This window comes from Eptatretus burgeri, chromosome 2, assembly GCF_056783735.1.
Source record: "Eptatretus burgeri isolate ZD-2024b chromosome 2, Ebu_testis_v1, whole genome shotgun sequence".
Lineage (NCBI taxonomy): Eukaryota > Metazoa > Chordata > Myxini > Myxiniformes > Myxinidae > Eptatretus > Eptatretus burgeri.
This window is the reverse complement of record NC_140962.1, coordinates 27929846-27957560: the sequence shown is the minus strand read 5'-3', so window position 1 is coordinate 27957560 and position 27715 is coordinate 27929846. Positions and strand designations below refer to the sequence as shown.

The window sequence follows — 27715 nt, the reverse complement described above, 5'->3', positions numbered from 1 at the left end:
ACTTTTCATCAAGCCGAGCTTTATGTGGAGTGGTGGAAGGAAAACCTTGGCTGGGTCGACAAGGGCGACATGCTTCACGTTGTGTCGACCAGGTACATGCTCTTTTCGCTCTTCCCAATCTTTCTTCGTCCAGTGATTCTTGTCGTCTCTGCTATCCCAGAGACAAAGGAAGCACATGTATTTCGTGTAGCCTGACTGCAGCCCTAACAACAGCGCCACCACTTTCAAATCTCCGCAGATGTGCCAGTTGAAGTCATTGTACTTGATGGAATCAAGCAGCTGCCGCATAGTCTCATAGGTCTCTGTCATGCCGAACGCGTGAGCCAGTGGGACTGATGGTTTCTCGTTGCCATTGTGGAGCAAAACAGCCTTCAAGCTGTTCTTCCCCGAGTCGATGAAGAGGCGCCAGTCTGCAGGATCGTGATCACACCCAAGTTCTTTCAACAGACCGTTGATGTCACTGCAGAATGTCATCGTGTCTTCCATCTAAAAGAACTCAGCCATGTCTCTGTGACGTGCTCTGAACAAGGATATCTTGGTGTTAGGTTCAAGTAGATTCCACTGCTGCAGCCTTGATCCAAGCAGCTCTGCCTTCGCCTTTGACAGCTAGAGATCTCTTACAAGATCATTTAAGTCTCCCTGGTTCAGAAGGTGTGATTCTTGAGTGTCGGGTTCAAAAGGTTCATCATCACCATCCTCTTCACCACTGCTTACAGCTATGTTCTGATCAGCTGGAGGTGTTGGAACGGGGTTCTCGTCATCATGAGGCACAGGTTTACGAGCAGAGACGCAGTCAGCGTACTTGATGTGACCTTTATTCTTCTTGTTGAAGCCGGCGATGCTTGTGCAGCAGAAATAACAATCATCATGATGATTCTGCGGCTCACGCCATATCATGGGCACCGCAAATGGCATGCTCACGCGCTTGCCCACCAACCACTGAGTCAAGGTTGTGTGACAGCTTGTGCAGCAGATGTGTGGTGCCCAGCTCTGTTCTTGGTCCCCCACCTTACACCCGAAGTAGTGAAAGTAGGCGGCCATCATTTTCACTGCTGTAGATATACTTCGCTGTTGATCTTTTTTGGTATACCGACCACAGACATAACAGAAGTTGTCAGGATGATTGGTACAGGAACGCCTACTCATCTTTATCTGAAAGAAAGAAATATAACACAAGTTAACAACAATTGTACGAAATAGACATGTTAAAGACATATGTAAATTTCATTGAAATCCTGACTTCTAGGCAATGGGAATATTTCTGTTACTGAAAATCCTGACGTGATACAGCAAAACGGTTATGATTTTTGAAATCAGCGTACCCAAATTAGTCTTAATCACTTTACACATCTCCAGGAAAAAAAAATTTTTGAAATTCGTTGTTCAGTGTTATCAGTCTTATTAAGCTTCCCCCTATAGTATATGATAGTGTTATACCTGTTGTAGGGTTTGGTTCTACAATTAGTGCTCCCCAGTTTCTTCGACCCCTTGGAGTACTAAACCCCCATTTAGGTTTGTATATTTTTGGTTTTTGTTTTTGTTTTTCCTTCCTTTTTTTTTTCTGCCAATATCTGAGCTGTATCTCAAAGCCGACTTGGACTTTCGGAATGAAATTTTGCATCAATAATGGGAATAAAAATTACGCATGGTTGACCTAATTATTTTGACCTTGATCTAATATTTAACGTCAGGGAAAAATTATAGTTATTTTAACATTTTTCACCATAACTTGGTTAAAGTCTGTCCGATCAGAACAAAATTGTCTTCTCGAGATAGCCAAGAGAAAAGCACATTCACTCTTGATTTACACCATACCCTTCCGGGTTAAAGGTCAAGGTCAAATGGCGATCTGGAAAAATAATAATAATAAACACAAATTTGTCATTGCTCAATTTTGCCAATATGGAATCTCAGACTGCTTGGCCTTCCAATATTTTCTTGCATTATAACAGTGTACCTGCATTGAAGTTATGCACGTGATAGTTGATTTGTGTCCTTGACCTACTTTTTCAGGTTTTGATCTAATTAACAAAAACACCTTTCTCATCATAACTTGAATAATTTTCCTCCTATTTTCATGATGTTGAGTTTTATGGATAGATTGTAGATAGGGACCCATTTTTTTAATTTACACACTCTCCCTAAATGTTGACCGTCAAGGTCATATGTTGGTCTATAAAAACGTATGGCCATCAATGGATCGTGGGCCAGGGGAGGCTTAACCTTGGTGATCGCTCTGTGATCACAGATATCTCGTTTTTGTGTTCGGGTTATTTTTTGAGGACAAAGCTGTAATGCTTTTAAGCTGAATCATAGGAACCTTTCTAGTGTTCTGCTCTCATATTGTTCCAAGGACTTATTTAAGGATTGTCATTGAACCCACAGACAACCTCCAATTGTAACATGTAGCTTATTTGTTGAGATATTTTAGTATCTCTTTCCATTTCTCCAGGAGATTCATCTTTAACACTCCAGTTGTTGCGACTATCACTGGTATGCGGTGATATCGATTTTATTTTGCTTCCAAGTTATCTTGACTTTGCTTTTCAGATCCTGGTACCTGGACATTTTTCTTATTTGACATTTTTTTAGGCCAAAAACATTGGGCACTCTGCTGTCTTTTCCTGTTTTTCTTTTTTGTGTGTTTGAGAACGATGTATTTTTGTGTCTGAGCACTATATCTGATCACAATGCCTCATTTTCAGCGTTGGGCCATGAAGAGTTTACATACAATGAACCCCTTTTTCGATTCTTGCACTTGATTCGTGTTTTCGTGGTTTTTCTGGGACTGGGATATTGAAGTTTTTGCAGACATGCCAGTGAATCAGCATGTAGTTTTGCCTTTGTGCGTCGTGTGTACCGTTGTTCTGACTTGAGTTTCTTGCATCCTGAGAGAAGGCAATAATTCTTTCTCTTTGCACTTTGAAGAACTATCTTCTTTATCTCTATGCTGATGACTCCACCCTCTGCCGTACTATCTGTCATCACTCAGATCGGCAAGCAGCAGCTTCTTCACTCATTGTGGATCCAGATCAAATCACAAACTGGTCCAACGCGTGGAACATGTCTTTCAATCCTGACAAATCTCACACTCTCACTTTGTCTCTCCGAAAGGACCGTTGAGAAAAAACCCCCCATCTACTTTCTCAACAATCCTCTGGAAGAAGTCCTTGCATTCAAGCTTCTGGGTCTCACTATCTGCCATGATCTTTCCTGGAAAAGCCACATTTCCAACCTGGCCTCCAAAGCCAGTCGCCGACTGGGAATACTCCACCGTGCAAAGTCCTTCCTCAGCCCACCTGAGCTCCTGACCACATACAAAGCTTTCGTCCGCAGCCTGATGGAGTAATGCTCTCCCCTTTGGGCTGGTGCTCCTGCCTCTCACCTTTCTCAGTTTCACGGTGGAAACCAAGGCATTTAGGATCATTGGTATGTCCCGCAATGAGGCTGAGTCTTTGGGCCTCTCACATTCTCACCGCAAGCAGGTCGGTGGTCTATCTTCTACCGTCTCCTCTCCGGTCTCGACCCCCCCCCCCCTGCTCTGTCTGCGATTTGTTCCCACCATATTTCTGCAGGGTGCTCAAGGTCCGCCAACAACCCCCTTCTGGTAAACTACCAAAATCACGAATCGCTGCTCACCTTCACTTTTTCATTCCTCTTTTTTCCCGCCTTTGGAATAAACTCCCACACTCTCTTCAATCCCATTCTTCCCTCCATGCCTTCAAAACAGCTGTTCACCACCATCTCTTATCTTCCCCCATCCAAAACCTCAATCTTTTCTACCCCCGTTAATCCACCCCAATCCCACCTCCTTCAAATACCCTGCTTTCCTTCCTGAAAGTCCCTGTAATGTCCATCTTGTACACCCCGTGTTCCCCGCCCCATCCCTCTCCCTTCCACAGATCTAATGTCTCTGTTCCCCACTGTTTTGTCCTTCCTTCTCCTGCCCCTCTTGTCTCATGCCCCCCCTCCCCCGCTGTGCATTGTGTGTTAGATCTCATGTGAGTTTCGACAATGTATACAAAAAAACCCAAAAAAACTTGCCCCTTTTTGCTCTGTCTTGTCATTTTTTTGAAGCTGTTGGAGTAGTGTCCAATGGGTCTTGGGCATTAATCACTCTCCATCCCAATTCAGCTGTCCTCTTCTTAGCCAGTCCAACGAGCTTTTCTTATATCATTTTCCAAATGGTTAACATATATTTGTTGGTATTTTTGTTTTGCAATTATCCTTTTTTTCTTCTTTGCAATTGTTGGGGCTATGTTCTCTGCCGTTTGGCTTTCAGGTGTGTCATTTTCTACTTGTACTTTCCATAGGAAAGGTTTTAGCAAGATGAGTTGAGGAAAGTTTCTTACACTTGTTTTCTTCAAGCTCGTGTACAAATGTTATTCACCATGATCTGCTGAGCTTTCTTTTTATTACATACACAACTAATCCTAAAGTTGCACCAGATGAAGCTCCAAGAGGCCAGCGCCTCCCTCCCTCCCTTCTCTGCTGGTATAAATAAACTTTCGTGTGTTCATGTAGGTTATAACATTTTCTATAACCTGGGACCTGTTAGAATGAAGTTGTCCTTTTCTTATGTATGCCGTGAAGGGTGGTACAGTTGACGTAGGGAAGTGTAATTCATATGTGTCCTTTTGTAAACCAGGTAAGGTGAGGATGGGGTGGAAACAGAATGGATTTGGCTATGTCCACATCCTGTTTTTAACTTTTAAAACCTCCGGCGTCCTGCAATGGTTTGAAGGGTGCTATGATACCAGCAAGCCTGTGTGATGTCACAGTGGCAGCAACATATATATATATATATATATATATATATATATATATATATATATATATATATATATAATATATATATATCCAACATATATATATATATATATATATATATAATATATATCCAACATATATATATATATATATATATATATATATATAATATATATCCAACATATATATATATATATATATATATATATATATAATATATATCCAACATATATATATATATATATATATATATATATATATATATATATATATATATATATATATATATATATATATAACAGATATATATATATATATATATATATATATATATATAGATATATATATATATATATAGATATACATATATGTATATATATGTATGTATATATGTATATATATATGTATATATATATATATATATATCCACGACGAGAGGACTGCTGGGAAGAGATTTGCAAATTTATCACACTGGTCACTTACATGTGGCGACCTCGTACTTTGCATATATGTTGTACGGCCCGAATACCTTGTTTGCATTTTTTTGTGCACTATCTGCACATAGAACACGTCTTTTAGTGCAAGAAAGACCAGTATTCTTTCTCACTTTACCACCCTCCCCCCCCCCCCCCCCAGGAATGGCAGGCAAATCTCCTAATTCATTTCTGTGGTCAATCTCTGGGAGTGGTGTCTGGAGCTTCTCGGACTCACTAACAGCTATAATCAGTTTTTGGCATAATATACTTCCACCATGTCTTCCAAAGCCAGCTGCCCCCTCAGAATTATTTTCAGGGCCAACTTTTCATCTGGAGTGTCATGGAATATGGCGCTCACTGTTGACTGGTATTTATATCTTGCCCCCATCCCTGAGGCCCATGAATCTAAGGAACTCCGTATCATCTGAATCTCCCATCAGGAATTTGAGTCTCAGGGTCGACTTTGTTTGCTTTCAACAGGTTGGTGACCTTGTACATTTTTACCAGCTACTTATTGATCTTACTTGCCTTTTTACCCTTTTCACCTCTGCTATAACAGTACTTATATCTGTATGTCTGTTTTTATTCAGAAAACAACCGAAATGGCTTGAGTTACGAGAGGGATTTGTTGTATAATGAAAGAGTACCTCTACTTCAGGCGTTGCATTCTTCACCCACACTTCACTGTATACGACTGAAGGCTGGGGCAGAGGAGGGAGGATGTGTGGAGAGGCAGGGAATAGAGAAACAAGTTGAGGCTTGTCGAAAGAACAAAGGAACAGGATGACCTGAGGAAGTCAAGGATTCTTAAAAGTCGACAAAGCAGTTCAGGAATTGAAATGGATTAAAAACAAGTTGAGAGTAGAAGAAATGATTATTTTTCTTTACCCATAATGTTCTTGAAATTTTTGAATGACCAGTGACAGGTCTCATCGAAATGTTTAGGAGGATAACAAATAACATTTTGTGGGAAGTTAGAAGTGTGCAATATAGGTGGATAATCATTCAAATATCTGTTTAAAAAATTTTAAAATTCAATTTACTAACACAGTTACCTTCAAGTATATAACATCAATAAGGAAATTGAAAAAAGATATATTTTTGATATACATATATTATCATGTGTTAGTAATATATACTTACCACAAAAAGTTTGCAAGAAACCATGTGTAGATTTATGTACAGTAAAAAATGATAAATTATTGAAGTAATCAACACCAGTTACATTAATGCAAATTACAAGAAATCCCACTAAAAGTTCCAAATTAGTGAATGTGTGAAATTAGTTTTTATCAGCTTGTTCCATTGCTTGAAGTCTATGAGTGGGTTCAGAATGGCATTAAGTAAGCAACTTTCAACAGAACACTGTGTGCCAAACTATACGAGAAGTTGGGCACACCATGAATAAAATAGCAGAAAAGCTGAAAATATCCTACAATGGTGAGGTGCACTTTGCAGCGCCTGAAAGAAAATGGTTCAGTCAGGCCAGGCCAGGAAGACAAGAAATGGCCAGGAAGTCTCAGAAGAACCTCCCTGAGGCAAGACAAGCACTTGAAGTTGCTCAGCTTCAATCAAAGAACAAAATCAAGTCAGCACCTAACAAATGAAAGAGCTGGCCTGAACATTAACATCTCATCCAACACTGTGCATAGAAGGCTGATTGCAGTGGGTCTCCATGGCAGAGTTGCAGCAAAAAAAATTTAAAAACTGCGAGACCACAGAATAAGGTGAAAATATTTAAATTTGCAAGGAAACAAGAAGATTTGGCGATCAAACAATGTAATCGGGTACTCGAGTCTGATTAATTGATGTTTAAACTTTTTGGATCTAAGAGATGGCAGTTCATATTGCTGAAGACCTGAACAACGTTACAATACACAATGTTTTCTGCCTTCTATTAAACATGGGGGGGGGTGGGTGGGGGGGGGGTTCTGTGACTGGCATTGTATCCTTCCACCATGTAATCCAAAGCCAGCCACCAAGCTTTTGGTGTCGGAAAACTTGTGAAAATAAATAGGATGCTAACAAAAGAGAAGTACAAGCAGATACTGCAGCACCATGCAGTTTCTATTGGAAATGGTTTCATCAGTCGAGGATTCATTTTCCAACAAGAAAATGATTCTAAACACACTTTCAATATCGTTAAGAAATATTTCAAGAAGAAGATTGGGGCTAGTGTGCACCAAGTGTTAGAATGGCCACCCCAGAGTCTAGACAAGAGTCCCATCGAGACCATGTAGAATTACCTGGATACAAAGAGAAACCAAACTAACCTCTCAAAACTGTGGAATTTACTGCATTACAGGATATTTGGAAAAATATTGCTGTAAGAGTGCTTTAATCATACACAGGAAACATGAGTAAGAGTGATGGTACTCAAGAAGGGAAAGGGTGGACACACAAAGTATTGACTGATGAGATAAAATGACACTTCTTGGTATTTGCTCAAGCTGTGTGTTTCACACATTGGTAAAGGTTGACAATTTACAATAATAAACACATATGACTTATCACTGATAATTTGATGAAGTTACCCGAAAGTATGATTATCATTGGAATAATCCAAATTTTTGTACAGTACAGTGCCGATAGAAAGTCTCCATCCCCTTCAAAAATATTTTTCATTAAAGAATTCTACAAAATTCAGAAAATGAATTAAAAATACAAAACTAGAAGATCTTGGATGTGTCCCCCACCCCCACTCGATTAATATTTGTTGAAAGCACCATTGACAGCAATTACAGATGTGAGTCTGTTGGGATAGGTCTCCACCAACTTTGAACACTTATTGGGTAATATTGCCCATTCTTCTGCACAAAACTGTTCAAGCTCAGTCAAAGTTGCGTGGGGAGCGTTGATGGACAGCAATCTTCAAGTCATTCCACAGATTTTCGATTGGATTTACGTCAGGGCTCTGACTGGACCACTCAAGGACATTTATCTTTTTGTTCTTTAGCCACTCCAGTGTAGCTTTGGCTGTGTGCTTTGGGTAGTTGTCATGCTGAAAGGTGAACTTCCATCTCAATTTCAGCTTTCTTGCAGAGGGCAGCAGGTTTTCCTCTAAGATTTTTCTGTATTTTGCTCCATCCATTGTCGTTGATATCCTGACAAGTCCACCACTCCCTGCTGATGAGAAACATCCCCATAACATGATGCTGCCGCTACCATGCTTCACAGTGGGCTTGGTGTTCTTGAGATGATGTGCTGTGTTGGATTTGTGGCAAACGCAGCGTTTTGCGTTTAGGCCAAAAAGTTCCATCTTTCTTTTGTCAGACTACAAAACTTTTTTCCACATGGCTTGAGAATCTCCGGAATGGTTTTTTTGCATTCCTCAAACAGGACTCAAGGTGTGCTTTCTTGAATAATGGCTTCCTTCTTGTCACCCGACTGTGCAGTTCAAACTTCTGGAGTGCTTGGGATATTGTTGTCACAAGCACATTGACCAGTCTTTGCTATAAAGGCATAAAGCTCTTTCAAAGTTGCCATGGCCTCTTGGTGGCCTCTCTGATCAGTCTCCTCCCTCCTTGGTCATCCAGTTTGAAGGGGCGGCCTGATCTCAGCAGGGTCTTTCTTGGTGGTACCATACGCCTTCCACTTCTTAATGATTGTCTTGATTGTGCTCCAAGGAATATTCAAGGCCTTTGAAATATTTTTATACCCATCCCCTGATCTGTGTCTTTCCATAACTTTGTCGCAGAGGTCTTTTGAAAACTCCTTGGTGCTAATGGTTGTCTTTGCTATGACATGCACTACCCAGCAGAGAAAACCTACAGGAACAGCTGATTTTTTTTTTTTATTTTCTGAAATAATCAGAATCGCTGCAATTTAACACAGGTGGAGGCCAATTAACTTGGTGTGTGGTTTTGAAGGTGATTGGTTACACCTAAGCTAATTTACAATTGCTATTTTAATGGGGGGAGGTGGGGGGGGGGACACTTATCCAACAAAGATATTCTAGTTTTGTATTTTTAATGAATTTTCTGAAATTTGTTTTATTTGTTTTTCACTTGGAAGTTGTGGATTACGATGTGCAAACAAAGGTGGAAAAAGTCTGATTTAATTCCAGGCTATAAGGCAACAAAAGGTGAAAAATTTGAAAGGGGGTGTAGACTTTCTATCGTGCGTGTGTGTTTATAGTAATTTGTAGGGTTTTTTTGTTTGTTTTTGTTTTTAAACAATGATCAAAAGCCCATGATGTTCGTTTTACGTAAATAATATGCAATACAAGGGCATTAATAGACATCAATGAATTTTCCATGAATAAGAGAGACATTAGTCGACAATCAACAAATGCATGGTATATATGGGATTTGAACCTAGATGCCATGGGTCATGAGTCATATGTTCAGAAGAGAATGCTAACAGACCAATTCAAGCCTTGATTATTACAAAGAGGCTGTAAGTGGCTTTTCCTCTATCGATGTCACCACCCAGTATCCATGTTTTTACTCTACATGGGAGATTATGAGTGTTATCCTGTTTGTTTGTTTTTTTTGTTTGTTACCTCCACCACTGAAGGTGAAGGAGGTTATGTTTTCACCCCTTTCTGTTTGTCTGTCTGTTTGTGTGTGTGCAGGATATCTCAAGAAGTTGTGGACAGATCCAGATGAAATTTTGTGGACAGGTTGGGTGTGTGACAAGGTGGTTAGATTAGATTTTGGTGAAGATCCGGATCTGGATCCAACCACTCGAATTTATGTATGATTTTTCACCATTGAGAGATGGAGCCAAAAACTAAATATAACACTATATCTCAAAAAGTTGTCGACGGATTCAGATGAAACTTGGTTGACACGTTCGGTGCGTGACAAGGATGAACTGATTAGATTTTGGTGAAGATCCGAATCTGGATGCAGATGTGATAATTTATGAAGTGATTCTTCACCATTGAGAGAAGGGCCAAAACCGATATATTATAACACGATATCTCAACGAAACTTGGTGGACAAATTTGAGGTGGGGTTGGGGGGGAGGGGGTGGCAAGGCCGAATTGATTCGATTTTGGCGAAGATCCAAATCCGGATATGAGAATTATTTATTTTTTAAAGTGATTCTTCACCATTGAGAGAGGGTCCAAAAACGATATAGGACTGTATAGCATGATATTTCAAAAAATGTATTGGGCCCAATATGTTCTTGTGGATCAGGCATTACATGGTGGAGGTATGTGCTCTACCGAGTGCTCTTGTAGTTTGTTTTTTTTGTCATACTTTCAGGCAGTTTTTGTGCAAGGCATTTTCATTCAGGAAGAGTTTGTGGAACTTTATGAAAATTGGAAACAGAACTGGTTGAAGTGACTTTCCACGTTCCATTTCATTCTTAAGAAACAGGCCTTTCCACTGGAAGTGCAACTTTTAGTGCTATTTTCACTTTTATTAAAATTTCAGGGTTTATATTACTCATGTGACAGAATACATTCTATATTTGTTTGAGCTCAATTTGCTTCGACAGTTCATTTCAGCAAGATTAGCAAAATAGGTGAGAGGTTTGTGAAATGAGTAAACTTTTGTAGTGTTTAAAGAAAAAAAGTACCTGATGTTGATCTTTCTTTCCATCACATGGTTTCCTGTAAATCGGGAACAATAATTAAAAAACAAAAATGAATGAAGGTATATCACTTGGAAGCACAAGACAGCTTATAGCCCTTTTCCCCACATCCCTTATTTTTGTCCCTCAACCCTACTGTTGGTGTTTCCCTCTCCCTCCACCTTTCTATTGTTCCTTTTGTTCTGTTCTTGCTCTTCGACGAGCCTTGACCTTATATACAAAAAAAAGGTATTAATTATTTTATTTTTATATGCATTACCCGATTTAATCATACTGACAACTTTATACGTCAACCTTGTACTACTTAATGCTGTTTACCACCGTACATGGGAGATTTTGAGTGTTTTCCTGTTGTTTTTAAACTTTCAGGCAGTTTTTGCACAAGGCATTTTCATTTGGGAAGTTTGTAGAACTTTATGAAAATTACAAACAGAACCTGTTGAAGTGACTTTCCAAGTTCCCTAATTAAATGATTCCTTATTTGGTTCAACAGTCCCTTCCACTGGGGAATGCAAAATCTAGTTCCTAGTGTTAGGAGTTAGGCATTTGTGGCTTGTGTTAAAAGTAGCAATTTAATTATCAAGTATCGAAATGAAGATTTAAAAATTTTTTTTTAATAACTCCATACCCCCACCACCCAGCCCAATTTCCCATTCCATATGCTATACATATATATATATATATATATATATATATATATATATATATATAGATATACATATATATATATACATATATATATATATATATATACATATATATATATATATATAAGTAGGGTGAATATACTGGTTCTAGCTCACTTTTCCCCATGTAAATGAATGGGGGATTTTCAGCGATTCCCTTTTTTTTCCCCTAAAAATAAACCCCCTTTTTATCCGTTTTTCCCTGCTGTGCAGGGGTTTGGCTTTTTCGTGAGGCAATGTTTTATGGCCGGATGCCCTTCCTGACGCCAACCCTGGTCGCCTCTTACAACACAGGGATATGGTACACCTATTCTAACCGGGGCATACACCGGGACCAGTATACTGGTACTCATTTCGCCGACCTCGGAAGGATGACAGGCTGAGTCAACCCCCTGGTGTTAATTCAGCAGCTGAGCGGGATTCGAACTCGGGACACTGGGATCCCAAGCCGCCACCCTAACCACTAAGCCAACACCAGGCTTTGTATATATATAACCAGGCTATCCCAAGGTATATTTATTTGTCTCCCCTTTAACCTGGAGGTTGATCAGCTCACTCATTGAACCTATAAAGATTTGTTCATTCTCAAATTCCTTCAATAGTTTAATTTTCTTTGCACAATAATCCCCATCTAAAATATTGACAAACAAAACATTTGAATCTTTATATTTTTTAAGATACCCCTTTTGTGCCATTACGAAATGATAAACTTCTCTTAATGATCTCATCTGACCACCTCCTGAGCCACATATCATTTTGAGATTATAGTAAATTGTTTTTCATTGTTCAATTGATAACCATCAAAGTTTTCAGTCCATTCAAGGATATTCATTTTTTCTTTACATCCTCTAACTTACTACTTTTTAAATTGATTCGCTTATTTGTTTTATTTACCTTTGTTTTAGTTATTTTTTCAATAAGACTTATTTGATATTTTTCACATTCATTATGTTTTCCATTTATATACCAAGACTGAGATTTTCTCCACTCTTTAGTTTGATTAATACTTGGTTTAACCATTTATATATTGTGAAAAAGCAGCGGTAGCCCTTAAAAAACCCTAACCCTTCTTCCCATCGTTAAAACGCAATCTATTTTATACACTCTATCATACAATATCCATATGGAACACAATCTATTCCATTATCTAAAATAAATCTCTTATCATCAAAGGCTCCTAATGCCTTTTTATTTACTTCTTCACTATATATGTTATGTTTATAACTTCTTATTGTATTCATTTTCCTGTATTCTTCTTTCTTATTCATCAAACAATTATAATAATTTCTAAAAGTTATTGATTTCTTTATTACATATTTCTTTATTCCCTTTAACCTCTTATCAATCTGATCACCATACTTATAAGCATATGCCTTTGCTCTCAATCCAATAAACTCACTCATTACTTTTCCACCCAACTCATCCTTAAACTTACCAATAACCTTTTCATTCTTTTTGGAAAATAACTCACTCTTCTTGCTGAAATTACTTGTATCATATACTCCAATATTTTTCTTCATATCTTCATAAACATCATCAGTTTTTATATCTAGGATAAAACTATCAGTGTCCATATACAACAATGAAACATTTTCACCATACTCTTTCTTTAAGTCATTATACAAATAATCATACATCAATATCTTTGATAAATCAAGAACTGCTGTTCCAATATAAATTGGTTTATCCATTACAATACTTTCCTTTTTCATATGAATTGCAGAAAAGTTCTCTGAAAAAACCTCTTCTCTCTCAAAACTTGGTTTATTTATCAATCTCGAAGCTTCTTTCCAAGATGTTGCGAATCTAATGTTTTGCCTGTTTCTAACATTTTCCATAGTCTTTCCAAATACAGCATTATTCATTAATTTATAAAAGTCCCCTTCAAATTTTACTTTTGTATTTGCCCTCATATCTGTATTGAATTGAATATACTTTTTCACCCAAGGACTTTGTTTAAATTTTAAAACTCTATGAATTTTAGCTACTCTCAATCCTTCTCTCAAAAACTGTTTTAAGCTTCTCTGATGTAAAACATATCCCTCTTTATCATAGAATGTTGTTAATAACTTTTCTGTTGATTTGCCTTTAATATTAAAACTTTTATGATAATCACTGAACCATTCTTTCTTTGGGGTTTCTTTCTCACATGCAAAAGGAAGGTCTTTATGCTTATTATGAAGAACACTCGGGTACCTCAAATCAACTTCAAAATAATAACCTTCTTCTTCGTCATTCAATTCCTCTTGAGAAGAAATAACAATATTCATCAAAGCCTTTTCATAATCCTTTTCTTCCACCCACTCTAATTTACCATAAGGTAGAGATTGAGACATTGCCCATCCATACAAATTATTAGCATCAAAATACATCAAATAATTACTATCTTTTTCACTATCATAATTTGGAAGATATTTATTATTTGCTTTAGCATATCTTTTTGAACATACTTGTGATATTCCACCTCTCTTGGACTTCTCAATCATCAAAAGCATATCCACATCACTGATTAAATCTATATCTTGTTTTGTCATTTTCAACATTGCACTCCAAGCTAAACCAGGAGCTGTGAAATAGTGGGCAGGGTCTAATCCATAACAATTTTTATTATGACAGAGTGTTCTAAAAGCCTCAAACACATCAGCTAACAATAAAACATCTGTTTTTAGATATAAATCGTGATATTCTCCAAGGTTCTTTATCTTAAATAATTTCCATATTTCTTGTGCGTGTTTATATTCCTTATCACTTATCTCTTCTTCATAAAGGTTATTATAGAAACTTTCTTTTGATGGAAGTTGTGTTTCTTTAAATCTCATAAATGAATCCATATAATCATAAGGATAAATTCCCTTACTTGTAAGAATTTTCTCTTTACTTTGAATTTCATTCCTTGTTTGAATTTCCTCTCTCGTAAGAATTCCTTCTTTAATCAGAATTTCATCTTTAATCAGAATTTCCTCTTTAGTTAGAATTTCATTCATTGTTCGAATTTTCTTTATGATTAGAATTTCATCTTCAGTTAGAATTTCTTCATTAATTACAGTTTCCTCTTTACTTTGAATTCTCTCTTTAATCTGAATTTCCTCTTTAGTGAGAATTTCCTCTTTTGGAAAGAATGAATTAAGATTTGGAAAAGAGTCCGTGGAGCTTAGATTTGATGCGAGGTAGGCTAGTGGTGTTCCCATAAACTTGTAAGAATCTAGAAACCTAATACGAGTTAAAGGTTTTGTGAATATCATTTTTGAAAATGAAATATACTTTTGACTTGTGTTTGTTATGGCAGAAATATTCCCTGGTGTTTTTGAAAGTTCATTTATAAATAGATGTGTATCATAGTTGGCGCTGTTGTGAAGAAAGACTGGAATAAAAGAAGGTAATTTATAATTAAGATTACAACAGGAATGAGCGGGACCTCTATATTTACCAGTAAGATGACAATGGCCTCTAACTTTAGACTCCTTAATTTCCCCCTCACAAATATGACAGATATTGTTCATTCTAAATTCTAATTTTTCTTCTTTGGTTAATTTCATCGGTTCATTTGTTTCTTTCATTAATTTAGTGAGTCTTATACAATCCTTTTCTAATCGTTTTACAAACTCTTGTGAAGCATTTTTTCCACGATAATGTTCAAGTTTGTTATACTTTTCTCCAACAGATGATTTGATATAATAACAGAAACCACAAGGAATATGTTTTTGATATTTATTTGTATATGGTTCTTTTGGATTAGGAGAAGCAGTATTTATCTTTTTAAGGATACACTCAAAATCAGCGTATATCACAAATGGGTGCATGATAGATTTATTATAATCTTCAAAAGAAATCTTTTCACCAGGTTTAGGCATTGTAATTACAGCTGATTTATGATTACTACAATATTTTGAATGTTGTTCTAATCGTTCTTTTGTATGAAATGAATTAAGACATCGCTTACAAGGATATATTTTGTTTGCTGTTCTGAATACCTGAGAAGAGATTAATCTTGATAAATTATTGATGTATGTGTAATGTGAATTCTTTCCAACACTAAAATATAAAAGATCAATGTGTGTTTCTTCATTTTTATAGTTGTTTGAAATTTTTAATATTTGAACTTTGTTTGTATCCGTTAATCCATATACATTAATAGAAAGATTATTCTTTTTCTCAAATTTAGGAATATCTGTTAGTGGCATTGGGAATTTAAAATCTTTAATGTCCAAGGTATTCTCATATTTCATATATTGTTTTACTCTTTCTGAATTACATTTTGGTGGATGTAAGTGAGCAAGAACAGACCAGAGAAAACATTTATTATCATTGTTCTTAATATTAACAACTGCCTTCTTTAGTTTTATTTCTTTTGGTAATTCAATATAAGAAGAAGCTTTAAGAGGGTTTGATTTTAGAATGTGTATATCTAAAAAGATGATTTTTTTAATATTGAATCCACTTCCTACCACTGTATTATCAACATCCTCCTCTTGTCTTGATAGTTCTTCATAAACCCCACTATTCAAAAAATCTTGAAATGATGTTATAAAATGAAGATCTGTTCTCATATAAGGAGTTTGTTCTTCATCTTGTCTTTTCATATTCATTTTCACTCCCATATAAAACTTTAAAGTTTTCATTTCTTTTAATGTCTTTTTAATAAAATTTTCAACATCAGGTTTCACTATTTCAATTGATTCAGCTATTGATGATGGACCGGGTTCTCCAAATTGAAAAATCCTTATTTTTATATGCCCTTTAAATGCCCCATCAGTGTTTTCAATATAATAGTCTCCCTTTACTTTAAACTCATTTTTCTTGTGTTTTTGTGATTGAAGATGTTTATTATAACTACTCTTCAAAACATCCTTTGAACAGATATCACAATGTTTTCTTTCCAACTCAAGAGGAGATATTTTATGAAACAGATTAAATGTGTGTTTGTTGGTTCGGAGGTGTTTTCTATAATGTTTATATTCGTGATTACAAACATCGCAGTACGTTGTATTCACCATATTTATAGAATAAAACTTTGCTTAAACTAAAATTTTCTTGATGAAAATTTCGTTTGTTTTACAGGTGAATCTGTGCTTAAAACCATTTTATCCTCCAACTTTTTCACTTAATAAATACAATGTTTCAAGACACAAAAGACAAGTTTCAATCAATCTCTTCATCTGTTAAAGATACTGAGAAATATGTCAAGGATGTAAAATTGAACAAAGATAAATATAACAACTATTGGATAAAAACTATTATGGTAAATAATATGAGTTCTTCAATTTCCTTCAGTGGAAGGGCTTTTAGTATACCTGGTAGAACATCAATTAAAGTATCTCTAACAAAAGTTTCTCCTCTCCTTCTAGTAATATATTCAAAACTAGAAAAAGCAATGAAACAAGAAAAAGTATCAAAGAACAAAAACCTTATGGATGAAGCTTTAGAAAGAAAAGATAAGACCATCTGTAATATGCAAGGAGAAATTTGTATTTTTTTCAACAACCCTAAAGATGTAAATCCTGATGAAATAAAGGATGTTAATATATCAGGTGAAATGACATTTCGTTCAATAGTAGTTAACGATAATTTTAAAATTACCTTTAATATAAAAAATGTTGTCGTTGAATCTGATAATGAAAAGAAGTATATCGATATCGATGGTAATATACAACTGAAAGTATAGATGAATTTTAGTTTAAGTAAAGTTTTACTTTATAAATATGCTAGACTTTCCTGATTCACCATATGACAAATTTGAGAATTGTCCTGCGTGTGAAAGACAGGGATTAAACACAGAGTCAAAAGCCTATAAACAATGTATATTCTGTGATTATCTTCTAATTAATGATAATAAAAAATATAAAAAGGAAAATAATTCTTTTAGATTTACACCAAAAATGAATTACTTTACAAGATTGATTAGAGAAATGAATGTAAAGTATGAGGATGATAACACACCTTTCCTTACAAGGGAAGAAACTGAACGTATAAGAGAAATGTTCAAAGGATTGTTGTTGTATATTATTCATGGATGTAATTTTCAGGGAAATATCAACACAAGATATTGTATAAATAAAATAATGGATTATCTTGAAATTAAACCTGAACTTAGGATAAAATATAGAGTTTCTAAAAAAGCCAATAATAAATTAAATAACCTGTTTTTCAAATATATAAATGAATGATTTTTTACCTATTTGGGAAAATAAGATAAAATTTAACAACCATAAAAATCTCCCAAATTCATTAAGATGTCTCATAGTTGGTTCAAGTGGATGTGGAAAAACCTGCTTACTTTTAAAAATGCTCCTCACTCCCAACTTTTTAGATTATGACAATTTAATAATTTTCACAAAGTCGAGTTTTCAACCAGAGTATCAACTACTCTCACAAGGTTTTAATGCTGGTCTTCAAAAAGAAGATATAATCGGTTTATTTAAACGTCAAAAAAACCTAAATGATTATAACATTGAAGATATAATTCAACTATTTTGTGATACACAGAGATGTAAAAAGAAATCAAATCCTATAACTTGTATTCTTAGTGATAATACGGATGATATACCGTCTCCCCAAGATTTGGATAAATCAAAAAAGAACCTCGTTATCTTTGATGATTGTGTTAATGAGAGAAACCAAACGGTAATGGACAGCTACTACACAAGAGGGAGACATTCTTCTTGTAATTGTATTTATCTTAGTCAATCGTACTTTCAACTTCCTCGTCGTTCCATCAGAAACAATGCTAATACTTTTATTTTATTCAAGTTAAATTCAATAGATATCAATAATTTTTGGAGAGATAATTGTTCTACATTATGTAGTAAAAAGAAATTTGAGGATTATATGAAGCACACGACTGAAAAATATAAATATATTGTTGTGAAACAAGATGAGATATTAAGGGATATATTTTTTGTTTTATAAACAATTACATATATAAATGACAACTATTATTATAAATCTTGTGGGTAAATCTGCTTCTGGAAAAAACTTTCATAAATCAAGGTTCTTGTGTAGTACAAATGAGAATATTGTAAATTTACTTAAAAAACACCCCGTGATACGCATTGTATCAACAACAACTAGAGCAATAAGACCTGGAGAAGTAAAAGGTGAAGATTATCACTATATTTCAGTGGAGGAACATATGCGATTGAGGAATGAAGGTCAAATGTTTGAGGAGGTTTCTCTTGGTACAACAAAATATTCACATTGTAAGAGTGAGTTAAGGAAACTAAAATCTGGTGGTGTTGGGATATTAGAAACTAATCCAGAAGGAACGAGACAAATTATTAAACATCTGAGTGGAGTGAAGATTTTATCATTCGGTTTTGATGTTGATGAAGAAACTCAACGCAAACGTATGAAAAGCAGAGATGCAAGTATTAGTGAAGAAGAAATTACAACTCGCATTAATGTTAATAAAGAATTTGATGAAATATTTAAAGAAAAGGATTTATTTGAACACATCTACTTGAATGATGAAGAAAAAGAAAATTTCCCTGTTGATCTTTACAATTCATTAAATGATATTTTACAATAAATAAATGGATGTAAAAGAAAGAGCAAGAAGATTTAAGGAACATCAAGAGTTGGTTTCAAAAGTTGTAAAACAACAGGAAGACATAAAGAAGAAACGCAGACAGAAACTAACGGGCGAAGAAGCATTTGAAAGAAAACAAGAGAAATTTTTTAAACCACTTTTAAAAACTTCCCAAGAAAAAATGAAAGATGTTTCCACAGTTCCCACAGTAGAATATACTCCCAGAAAGCTCCAAATGTTGAAAGATTTCAGTCAAATGACGGAGGAAGAATTAGAGCATATTGGAGAATTAGAACATGATGAAGGTTTATTTCAACAACTGGAAGAGATTAATCAACCCCTGATTATATTGTGAATGCTGTTCAAAACAATGAATATTCAGCGGATTCAAAAACCAAAGCAGGACTCATTCCAACAGAACAACCAGCAATATTTCATCTTGTTCAAGAAAAGGTATTGATATTTAATGATGAATTAAGGTTCTTAAGTTCTGCTCAACCCCCTGTTAAACTAACTCCGAGATTAATGTTTCTTCTCACAAAAGATGGAAGACAAGGTTCAACTGTGAAGGATGAATCAAAGTATATTGATAAACCATTGGATATGGAAAATAATGATGATAGAGTATATATTGATTTGCTGAACACTCTAAATTATAAGGTTATTCTTTCTGGTAAAAGTAGGAAGAATGAGAAGGAGAAACACATTATTCAGGCTTTAAGTATCCTTGGTTCAGGTGTTAGTTTTCTTCCAAATGACCCATCGCAATTAGTTAATAGACTGTTATTGTTGTTAGGCAGTCAGAAGGCTGGAAATAACAATTGTTTTAATGAAGCATCAGCCATTTTAGACCAGTTGATGAACATGAAAATAATTAATAAATATCAATATAAAGACATTTTATCTCATATTAAATAAGATGAGAAGCACAATCCTTAGTTTCAATTTCACAACAAGCGACCACACATCTTCATTCCCATACCCACTACAACTTGACACAACAAAAGAATATGAGGCATCTTTATTGTCCATGGAAACTTATAATACCTTATTTAATATAACTGATAAAAATGACAAGTTTAGTTATAATCCCGGAAGTGGATACAAAAGGATAACAGTCTCACCCGGAGCATATGAGATTTCTCAAATATCTTCCGAAATTGCTCGTCTTATGAAAGAACAGGGTGATGAACCAAAAAATATTGTTATAAACATTCAAAAACATACTTCAAAATCAACGATTAAAGTTAAAAATAACTACAAGGTTGATTTCACAATTGATAATTCATTTAGAGAGTTATTGGGTTTCTCCTCAAAAAAGATTGAAACTAATGGGACGTTTTACAGTGATAATGTCATTCAAATATCCTCAGGAATAAATTCGGTGTTAATTCACTGTGATTTGATTGATGGTGCTTATAATGATGGAAAAAACAAATACAATATTTTCATTCAGTGCATACTCAACCCCAATTGGTTATAAATTCAATATGGAACCCAAAAATTTGGTTTATCTACCTGTGTCAGGAAAAACCATACACAGAGTAAATTTTAGGATAACCGACCAAGATAATCGTGTGATTTCTTTTAATGGAGAAGTTATATCCATCAGAATTCACCTACGTGAAGTTTTCCAATAAATAAATACGATGGTTATTGTGAGGAAACACGAGTTGGGAAAATATAAAATAATTACAGGGGATGGGATGTTCCTTTCCCCATACTACAAGGGTGAAGGTATGTATCTTGGTAGAGGATACTATAAACCTAAGAGACAAAGGGGTGTTGGACATCAATTTAGAGGAGATGGGATAATTGATACTCTCATGGGTATTGGTTCAACTATTCTTAAACATAAAGATCTAATTGGTTCAACTGCTTCTGCTGTGGGAAATGTAGCAGGTGCTGTAAAGAGTATAAAAGATGCTCAGAAGGAATCTCATAAATTACAAGCAATAAAAGAAATTAAGAAAGGCAAAACTCAGTTGTCCCCCCAAGAACGACAGAAAATAATTCAAATACTTGGATCAGGGTTTCAAAAGTTTTAACATCTTTTTTCCTAAATAAATACAAGTATGGAAGCAATTGATAGTATCTATGATTTGGATGATACTATTATTATCTCAAACTCCACTAAAAAAGAAGATTACTTCAAGGTAAATGCAATAACTGGAACAGACTGGAATACGAATGGTACAAAAAGTTTTGAAATAAATAATCAACAAACCTATTTGAATCTCTCCGAAAGTTTCTTGTTGTGTAAATTTAAATTCACTAAAGCTGGGAATAACACAAACGCTACACTTGTAAATGATTTCTTCTGGAAAATGTTTGATAGTGTGCGTTTGTATATTGGAACACAAGAAGTTGAAGCGGTTGATTATGTCTCTGCTGTATCTGAAATGATAAAATTTACACTCTATACATTCAGTGATAGAATGGGAAAGGGGTCTGTCGAAGGTTTTATTCCTGATATGTCAACGGGAACAAACACAGACCCTGGATATATTCAAAGGAAAGGAGCGTATAATGATGATACAAAAGCAGAAAATAGTTTTACTGTGGCGGTTCCTCTTAAAGGTATATTTGGATTTTGTGATCATGATAAAGTTCTGTATGGTCTTAAAATTAGATTTCAACTACAAAGGAATGATAATGAAAATAGATTGCTTTTTGGTGTTGGTAATGCTTTTGGTGATCAGAATAAATTTGTAATTGAGGAGATGAGTTGGTATATCAGTGAATATACTCCTAATCTTAAAACAGAAGAGATGTTGAATCGAAGACTTAACTCAAAGAAACCACTCAGTGTATCATACCTCAAAAGAAGATGTCAACACGTTAAACTCAATCAAACTACTTACACGTGGAATTTGGGTGTTCTGGAAGGAAAGCCACGATATCTGTGGATCATTTTTAAAAAGCCAGATGGTGATACTGCGACTGATAAGAATAATGCATTGAGTGATAATGCTAAGGTGAAACAACTTCGCGTTTCTCTAGATGGAACATTTTATCCACGAGATAGATTGGAAATTAATTGGGAAAAAATGATTTTGCTGAAGCATACAAGTCTTACCAAAAGGTGTGTGAAAGTAATGGAAATAAAGAACCTATTTTGGATATGACAGCATTTAAAAGTTTGTATACAATCTATGCGTTTGACCTGAGCGCGCAAAAGGAAACTATAAAGTCTAATCGAGTGGATACTTCCCTATACATTGAAAGAGGAGAGAGTGAAGAAGTTGATACATATTGTTTGCTTTTGGAAGAAACAGAATTGCAGATTAATACAGATAATGGTGTGATGATTAGTCTCACATAATTTTTTGTTAAATAAATGAGTGGCAAAGTACCAACTGGGGTATATGTTAATCAAATCAATCTTCATAAACTATCATCTTGTGTTCAAAATCAAAAGCCTTGTACGATTAACGTTAATACAATTCAGAGAAAAGGAGCAGTAAGAATTGATGTTTTGCTCACAAGAGAACAGGTTAAAATCTTGAATGACACTGGCTCACTTAAAATTAAAATGACAAAACCAATGTTGAAAAAATATTCAATAAGAGAGACGAGTGGAGGATTTCTCCCATTTCTAATTCCTTTATTTGCTGGTTTAAGTGCGGTTGGAGCATTGACGGGTGGTATTTCAACAGCGGTGAAAACTGCCAACGAAAGGAAGGCTCAACTCCAGGCTCAAAAGAATTGGAAAGACATAACAAAGAGTTGGAGAAACAAATTAGTGGAAGTGGCGTAATTGTAGATTTTGCTGAAAAACTTGAAGGTCTGCCTGATAAAGCGAGATTGTTAGTTGGAGATATGCTTTCTTCTATTGCACAAGCAGGTGTAAAATTAACGAAAAGAGGTAATGGATTATATCTTTCTAATAAATAAATGAGCATTGATGAGTGGTTGAAAGAATTTGGAAAGAATACAACATCAAATTTACAACTTGCCAAATATTGTAAGAAATTAAAAATTCAAAATGTGGTTATTTGTATGAGAGATGAATTAACAAATGTGCCGAAACATACAAAGAATATTATTATGAACTTAGAAGATAATAATGGGAACGGTTCTCATTGGGTTTGTATTTTTAATAATCAAGACAAATATTATTTTGATAGTTTTGGTCTTCCACCACCTGTTGAAGTCATAAAATTCTTACAGAATGGTGTTTATCAAACATTTCAAGTCCAAGAATTAAATTCCAAGTGTTGTGGTCAATTATGTCTATATGTGTTATTTCAACTCAACAAAAATAAAAAATTTTATGATATTATTTTTAATCTAATATAAATGACTTATGTTGGTAAAGATGGTTCTATCTTTGGTGTATCTCAAGAACTGGATATTGATTTATCAAATTATTATACAAAGGCACAGGCTGAACGACATAAATATAATATAAACAAAAATATTAACATGAAAAATGCTTATAAATTAAAAAATTATCCAAGCCCAACTGACGCGAATGACTTGGTGAGATTAAGCGATTTATCACAATATATATACTTAAATAAAACGGCTGTGTATTCTAAAGATACAGAAGTGTTGATATTATCTCCAGGTCATACAGAATTCACAGTTCGAATTAAAATAAATTTTTATAAAGAAGGGCGTATCGTTTGTATGAGAATAGAACAATGGGGGTATGATATGAATGATTTAGGGTATAATTGGTCATTTAAAATTAACCTCGAAGACCTGGAACAATTAAATCAGTCTCGTAAGGAAGAATATTATCCACTTGGTATCGAGAATGAGTTTTGTGGAGCCACGATTAGTAAACAACAAATAAAAAGAATTTAATAAGGGTAAATATAATAATGGTTTTGCCCTTGTTTATCTCATGAAAACAGAAAAAACAGGATTATATATAATAAGTAAGGAAATACAAAATGATTTAACTATGGGAAGATGGGGAGGTGTTTCGTGCCATAATATTATTCTAACATATATTTCTAATACATAAATGACAGCAAGAAGGCTTCAAGAAAATTATCATTTCTGTGTTCAAGCATACCTTCAAGAAAAGGGTATTCGGTATTTTAATAAATATGTTCTACAACATAAGAATGAGGTATTTTCAATAAAAGATTGGCATTATGCTGATGTTGATAAACCAACAACTTTAGATTTAATTAGAATGTTAAATAATGAAAAAATTATAAGGTTAAGAAAAGGTAAGGCTCTTTTAGAAATTCAAAAGAAATTTTATTGGTATCCTGTTGTAAAAAATTATTTTGGATACAGGAATAACAAGAAATCCTGATGAATATATGTATAATATTCTATGGGGTGTAAACGATTCAAGTATAGTAAGGGATGAGGAAGGAGTTGAAGAAGAGAGGGAAGAGAGAGAGAAGGAGGAAAGAGAGAAGAGAGAGAGGGAGAAGAAAGAGAAGGAGGAAAAGGAGAAGAGAGAGAAGGAGGAAAAGGAGAAGAGAGAGAAGGAGGAAAGAGAGAATAGAGAGAGGGAGGAAAGAGAGAAGAGAGAGAGGGAGGAAAGAGAGAAGAGAGAGAGGGAGGAAAGAGAGAAGAGAGAGAGGGAGGAAAGAGAGAGAATGAATAAATATCAAAATATGGAAACCAGTGAGATTCAAAAAAGAATAGAGGTATTACAGAAAATAACTCAACCCACCGAGGAGGAAAACAAAGAATTGACAAGTCTATTTGCAATATTTTCTTCAAGACTATTGACATCGTCAAGCTATTCATTTTAATTCAAGTTTTTTCTTAAATAAATGGAGGAGAGAGTGAAGGCATTTCTTAGGATTCTTTATGTTTTAAAAATTAAGATTCAAATGTGCATGTTGGAAACTAAAAAGGTTTTCGCACTCTGCAGGACTTTTTCACATAAATAAATGAGTTATTGTCTCAAATGTAAAAAGAAAACTAATACTAAAAATATTTCATATATTAAAAGTAAAAATAACAGGGTTATCCAAAAAGGTATATGTTCGGTGTGTGGTTCAAAAAAAAATCAATTTATCTCCAAACACAAACTCGGAGGAGATATACAAAAGTTTTTATCAGGAAGTAAATTTACAACTACTGGAATACCAGGGGAATTACATCTTCCAGGGTATTCGTTCTGTGGTCCAGGCACAAACTTGGATAAAAGATTAGATGAGGCAGACAATCCTAAATCCTGGAGTAAACCAATCAATAGAGTTGATGAAGTGTGCATGAGACACGATATTGATTATGGGAATACCACAACGTTGGAAGAAAAGCATGAAGCCGATAGAGAAATGTTATATAATTTGTCTCTGATACAAAATCCAACCTTGAGAGAAAAAGTTGATAGGTTCATCGTGAAGAAGATGATTAGTGCTAAATTGAAACTTGGACTTGGAAATTCAAAAAACTTATAGGCTCTAATGATGCCATTAAGACTGAAGAGCAATTAGCTGATGAATTACATAAACCAATATTCACAAAGTTTCAGAGAAGGAAAGTTTATTCCAAGGAAGTTGATTATATCTGGTCTGCTGATTTGATTGAACTCAATAATGATAAGGGGTACAAGTATGCTTTAACCGTTATTGATTTGAGGAGTAGATATGCGTGGGTTGTCCCTTTAAAAAACAAAACAGGTAATACTCTTGTGTTAGCTTTTCAACAGATATTTAATAAAAGTAAGAGAAAACCTAAGAAATTGTGGACTGATGAGGGTAGAGAGTTTTATAACAAGACATTTATGAATTTTTTAAAAAATAACAGTATTACATTATACAGTACCTTTAATGAAGGGAAGGCAGTTGTTGTTGAACGTTTTAATCGTACCTTAAAAGAGAGACTATATAAAAAATTCACACAACTCGGTTCACAACAATGGTTATCTTTTATTCAGGATATTGTGGATAAGTATAATGACACGATTCACACGTCAACGAATATGAAGCCATCAGAAACATTTACAAAATTAAAATATGAAAAAGAGATTAATGTCAGAAAACCTAAGTTCAAAGTTGGTGATATCGTAAGAATATATAGGTGGAAATCTCATTTTGAAAAGGGTTTTACTGAACGATGGACGAAAGAACTTTTTAAAATTGTTGATGTAATAGATACAGTTCCTTGGACTTATAAAATATATGATTTGGAAGGGGAAGAGATTTTAGGTTCATTTTATTCACAGGAATTACAAAAGACAAAACTAAGCATATAATACACCTTTGTGGACACTAGAGGGACAAGTCCGAGGTGTATTACAGTATATAATGTGTGTCAAGGGGGACGTTCTTAGATCTGTGAACCCCAAACACAGAATCCTCAACTGAATAGTCAAGGCTTAACTTTTGTTTGTTGATGTGTATGTGTGTGTGTGTCCCAACCCTCACATTCAAAATCTCAACCCCAACCCTCACATTCAAAATCTCAACCCTAACTCAATCCTCGCCCAACACAATGTCTTTTTCAAAATGAGATTTCCACCTATATATATATATATTTTTACGTTTTTTTTTTCTTCTTCCAATTCTGTCTTTTAAGGCTTTCAGGTTTGATGACGTAGAAAGGGGGAGTAAGCCTGCACTTTCTTCCCAGAACTTTCTTGATCTTGCTCCCATCAAGCACCATCCGACAAAGAACTACATCGATAGGTTTAGATCCCAAAGAGTGATAGCAACTCCAAAAGTCTCCAAAATATAAATAAATAAAATAATAATAATAATAAATAAATAAATAAATAAATAAAAGCCCCCAAAAAAGTTTCAAGTGTCCAACATAAACCCAACTTTCCAAGTCTTCAAGGTATAACCACATTCCCGTTGAGTTTCCAAGATATGTATCACATTGTGAGTTATCAATCCAGAACCCACATTTCAAGTATTCAAAGTAAAACCAACTTACAAAGTCTCTTAAGGATAACTCATTTACTGATTTTTTCAAAATTTGTGAGTCTCCAAGGTAGGCCCCATATTTAGAACCATCTTGGCAGAACCCTTTTCCTGAGTCTCCAAGGTAGTTATTTAAACCATCAAGGCAGAACTCATTTACTGATTTTTTCAAAATTTGTGAGTCTCCAAGGTAGGCTCCATATTTAGAACCATCTTGGCAGAACCCTTTTCCTGAGTCTCCAAGGTAGTTATTTAAACCATCAAGGCAGAACTCATTTACTGATTTTTTCAAAATTTGTGAGTCTCCAAGGTAGGCCCCATATTTAGAACCATCTTGGCAGAACCCTTTTCCTGAGTCTCCAAGGTAGTTATTTAAACCATCAAGGCAGAACTCATTTACTGATTTTTTCAAAATTTGTGAGTCTCCAAGGTAAAACTTGTATTCTGGCTCATCAAGGTATAACTTGTTCAGTGGGTATTGTCTTGATAACTCACAATGAGTACTATTGCTGTAAAACTCTTTTTCAGGATTTTGCTGGTCTCCAAGGTATAACTCTTTGGTTGGGTCATCAAGGACGAACTCGTTCTGTGGGTCTTGGTCGCTCATAAGGTCTTCAACCAAGCCAACAATTTCGCCCCAAGTTGTAGCAAAAGCAGTATTTTCATTTCGTATTTCATACACAATTTCCTGTGAGAGAAAATAATAATGTATTAATTAAGTTATTTAATTATTAAATGAGTATGCTTCAATCAAAGTTTGAAAATAGGAAAATAAAAAATCTTACCTCAATAGATAAGAGGTTTGAATCCAGTTCATCAACTTGAAGGTTTAGTTCCATAGAAGACAGAGAGTTCCAAGGA

The 27715-nt window shown here is 34.8% G+C and overlaps 2 protein-coding genes across 4 annotated transcripts in view; both read right to left on the bottom strand.

Moving 5' to 3' along the window:
* The window catches only part of LOC147031670 (uncharacterized), a 52102-nt gene that overhangs the window by 7487 nt on the left and 16900 nt on the right, over positions 1-27715 (bottom strand). For 2 of the 3 annotated variants that reach the window (XM_085852452.1, XM_085852442.1), the window contains 3 exons: positions 10779-10812; positions 5894-5947; positions 607-1152 (listed from right to left, as the gene is read on the bottom strand). In XM_085852452.1, coding sequence (XP_085708578.1) covers positions 607-1152; positions 5894-5947; positions 10779-10812 — 634 coding nt within the window. Of the gene's footprint in view, positions 1-606; positions 1153-5893; positions 5948-10778; positions 10813-27715 lie in introns of those variants that run through there. The other variant, XM_085852462.1, reaches the window with a different exon arrangement.
* Positions 25844-27715, bottom strand: part of LOC147031671 (uncharacterized) — a 3234-nt gene continuing 1362 nt past the window's right edge. The window contains exons 2-3 of the mRNA XM_085852405.1: positions 27640-27715; positions 25844-27542 (exon numbers count right to left, since the gene is read on the bottom strand). The exon at positions 27640-27715 is cut by the window's right edge and continues 89 nt beyond it. Of these exons, the coding sequence (XP_085708531.1) occupies positions 26469-27542; positions 27640-27715 (1150 nt within the window). The 3' untranslated portion in view covers positions 25844-26468. The remainder of the gene's footprint in view (positions 27543-27639) is intronic.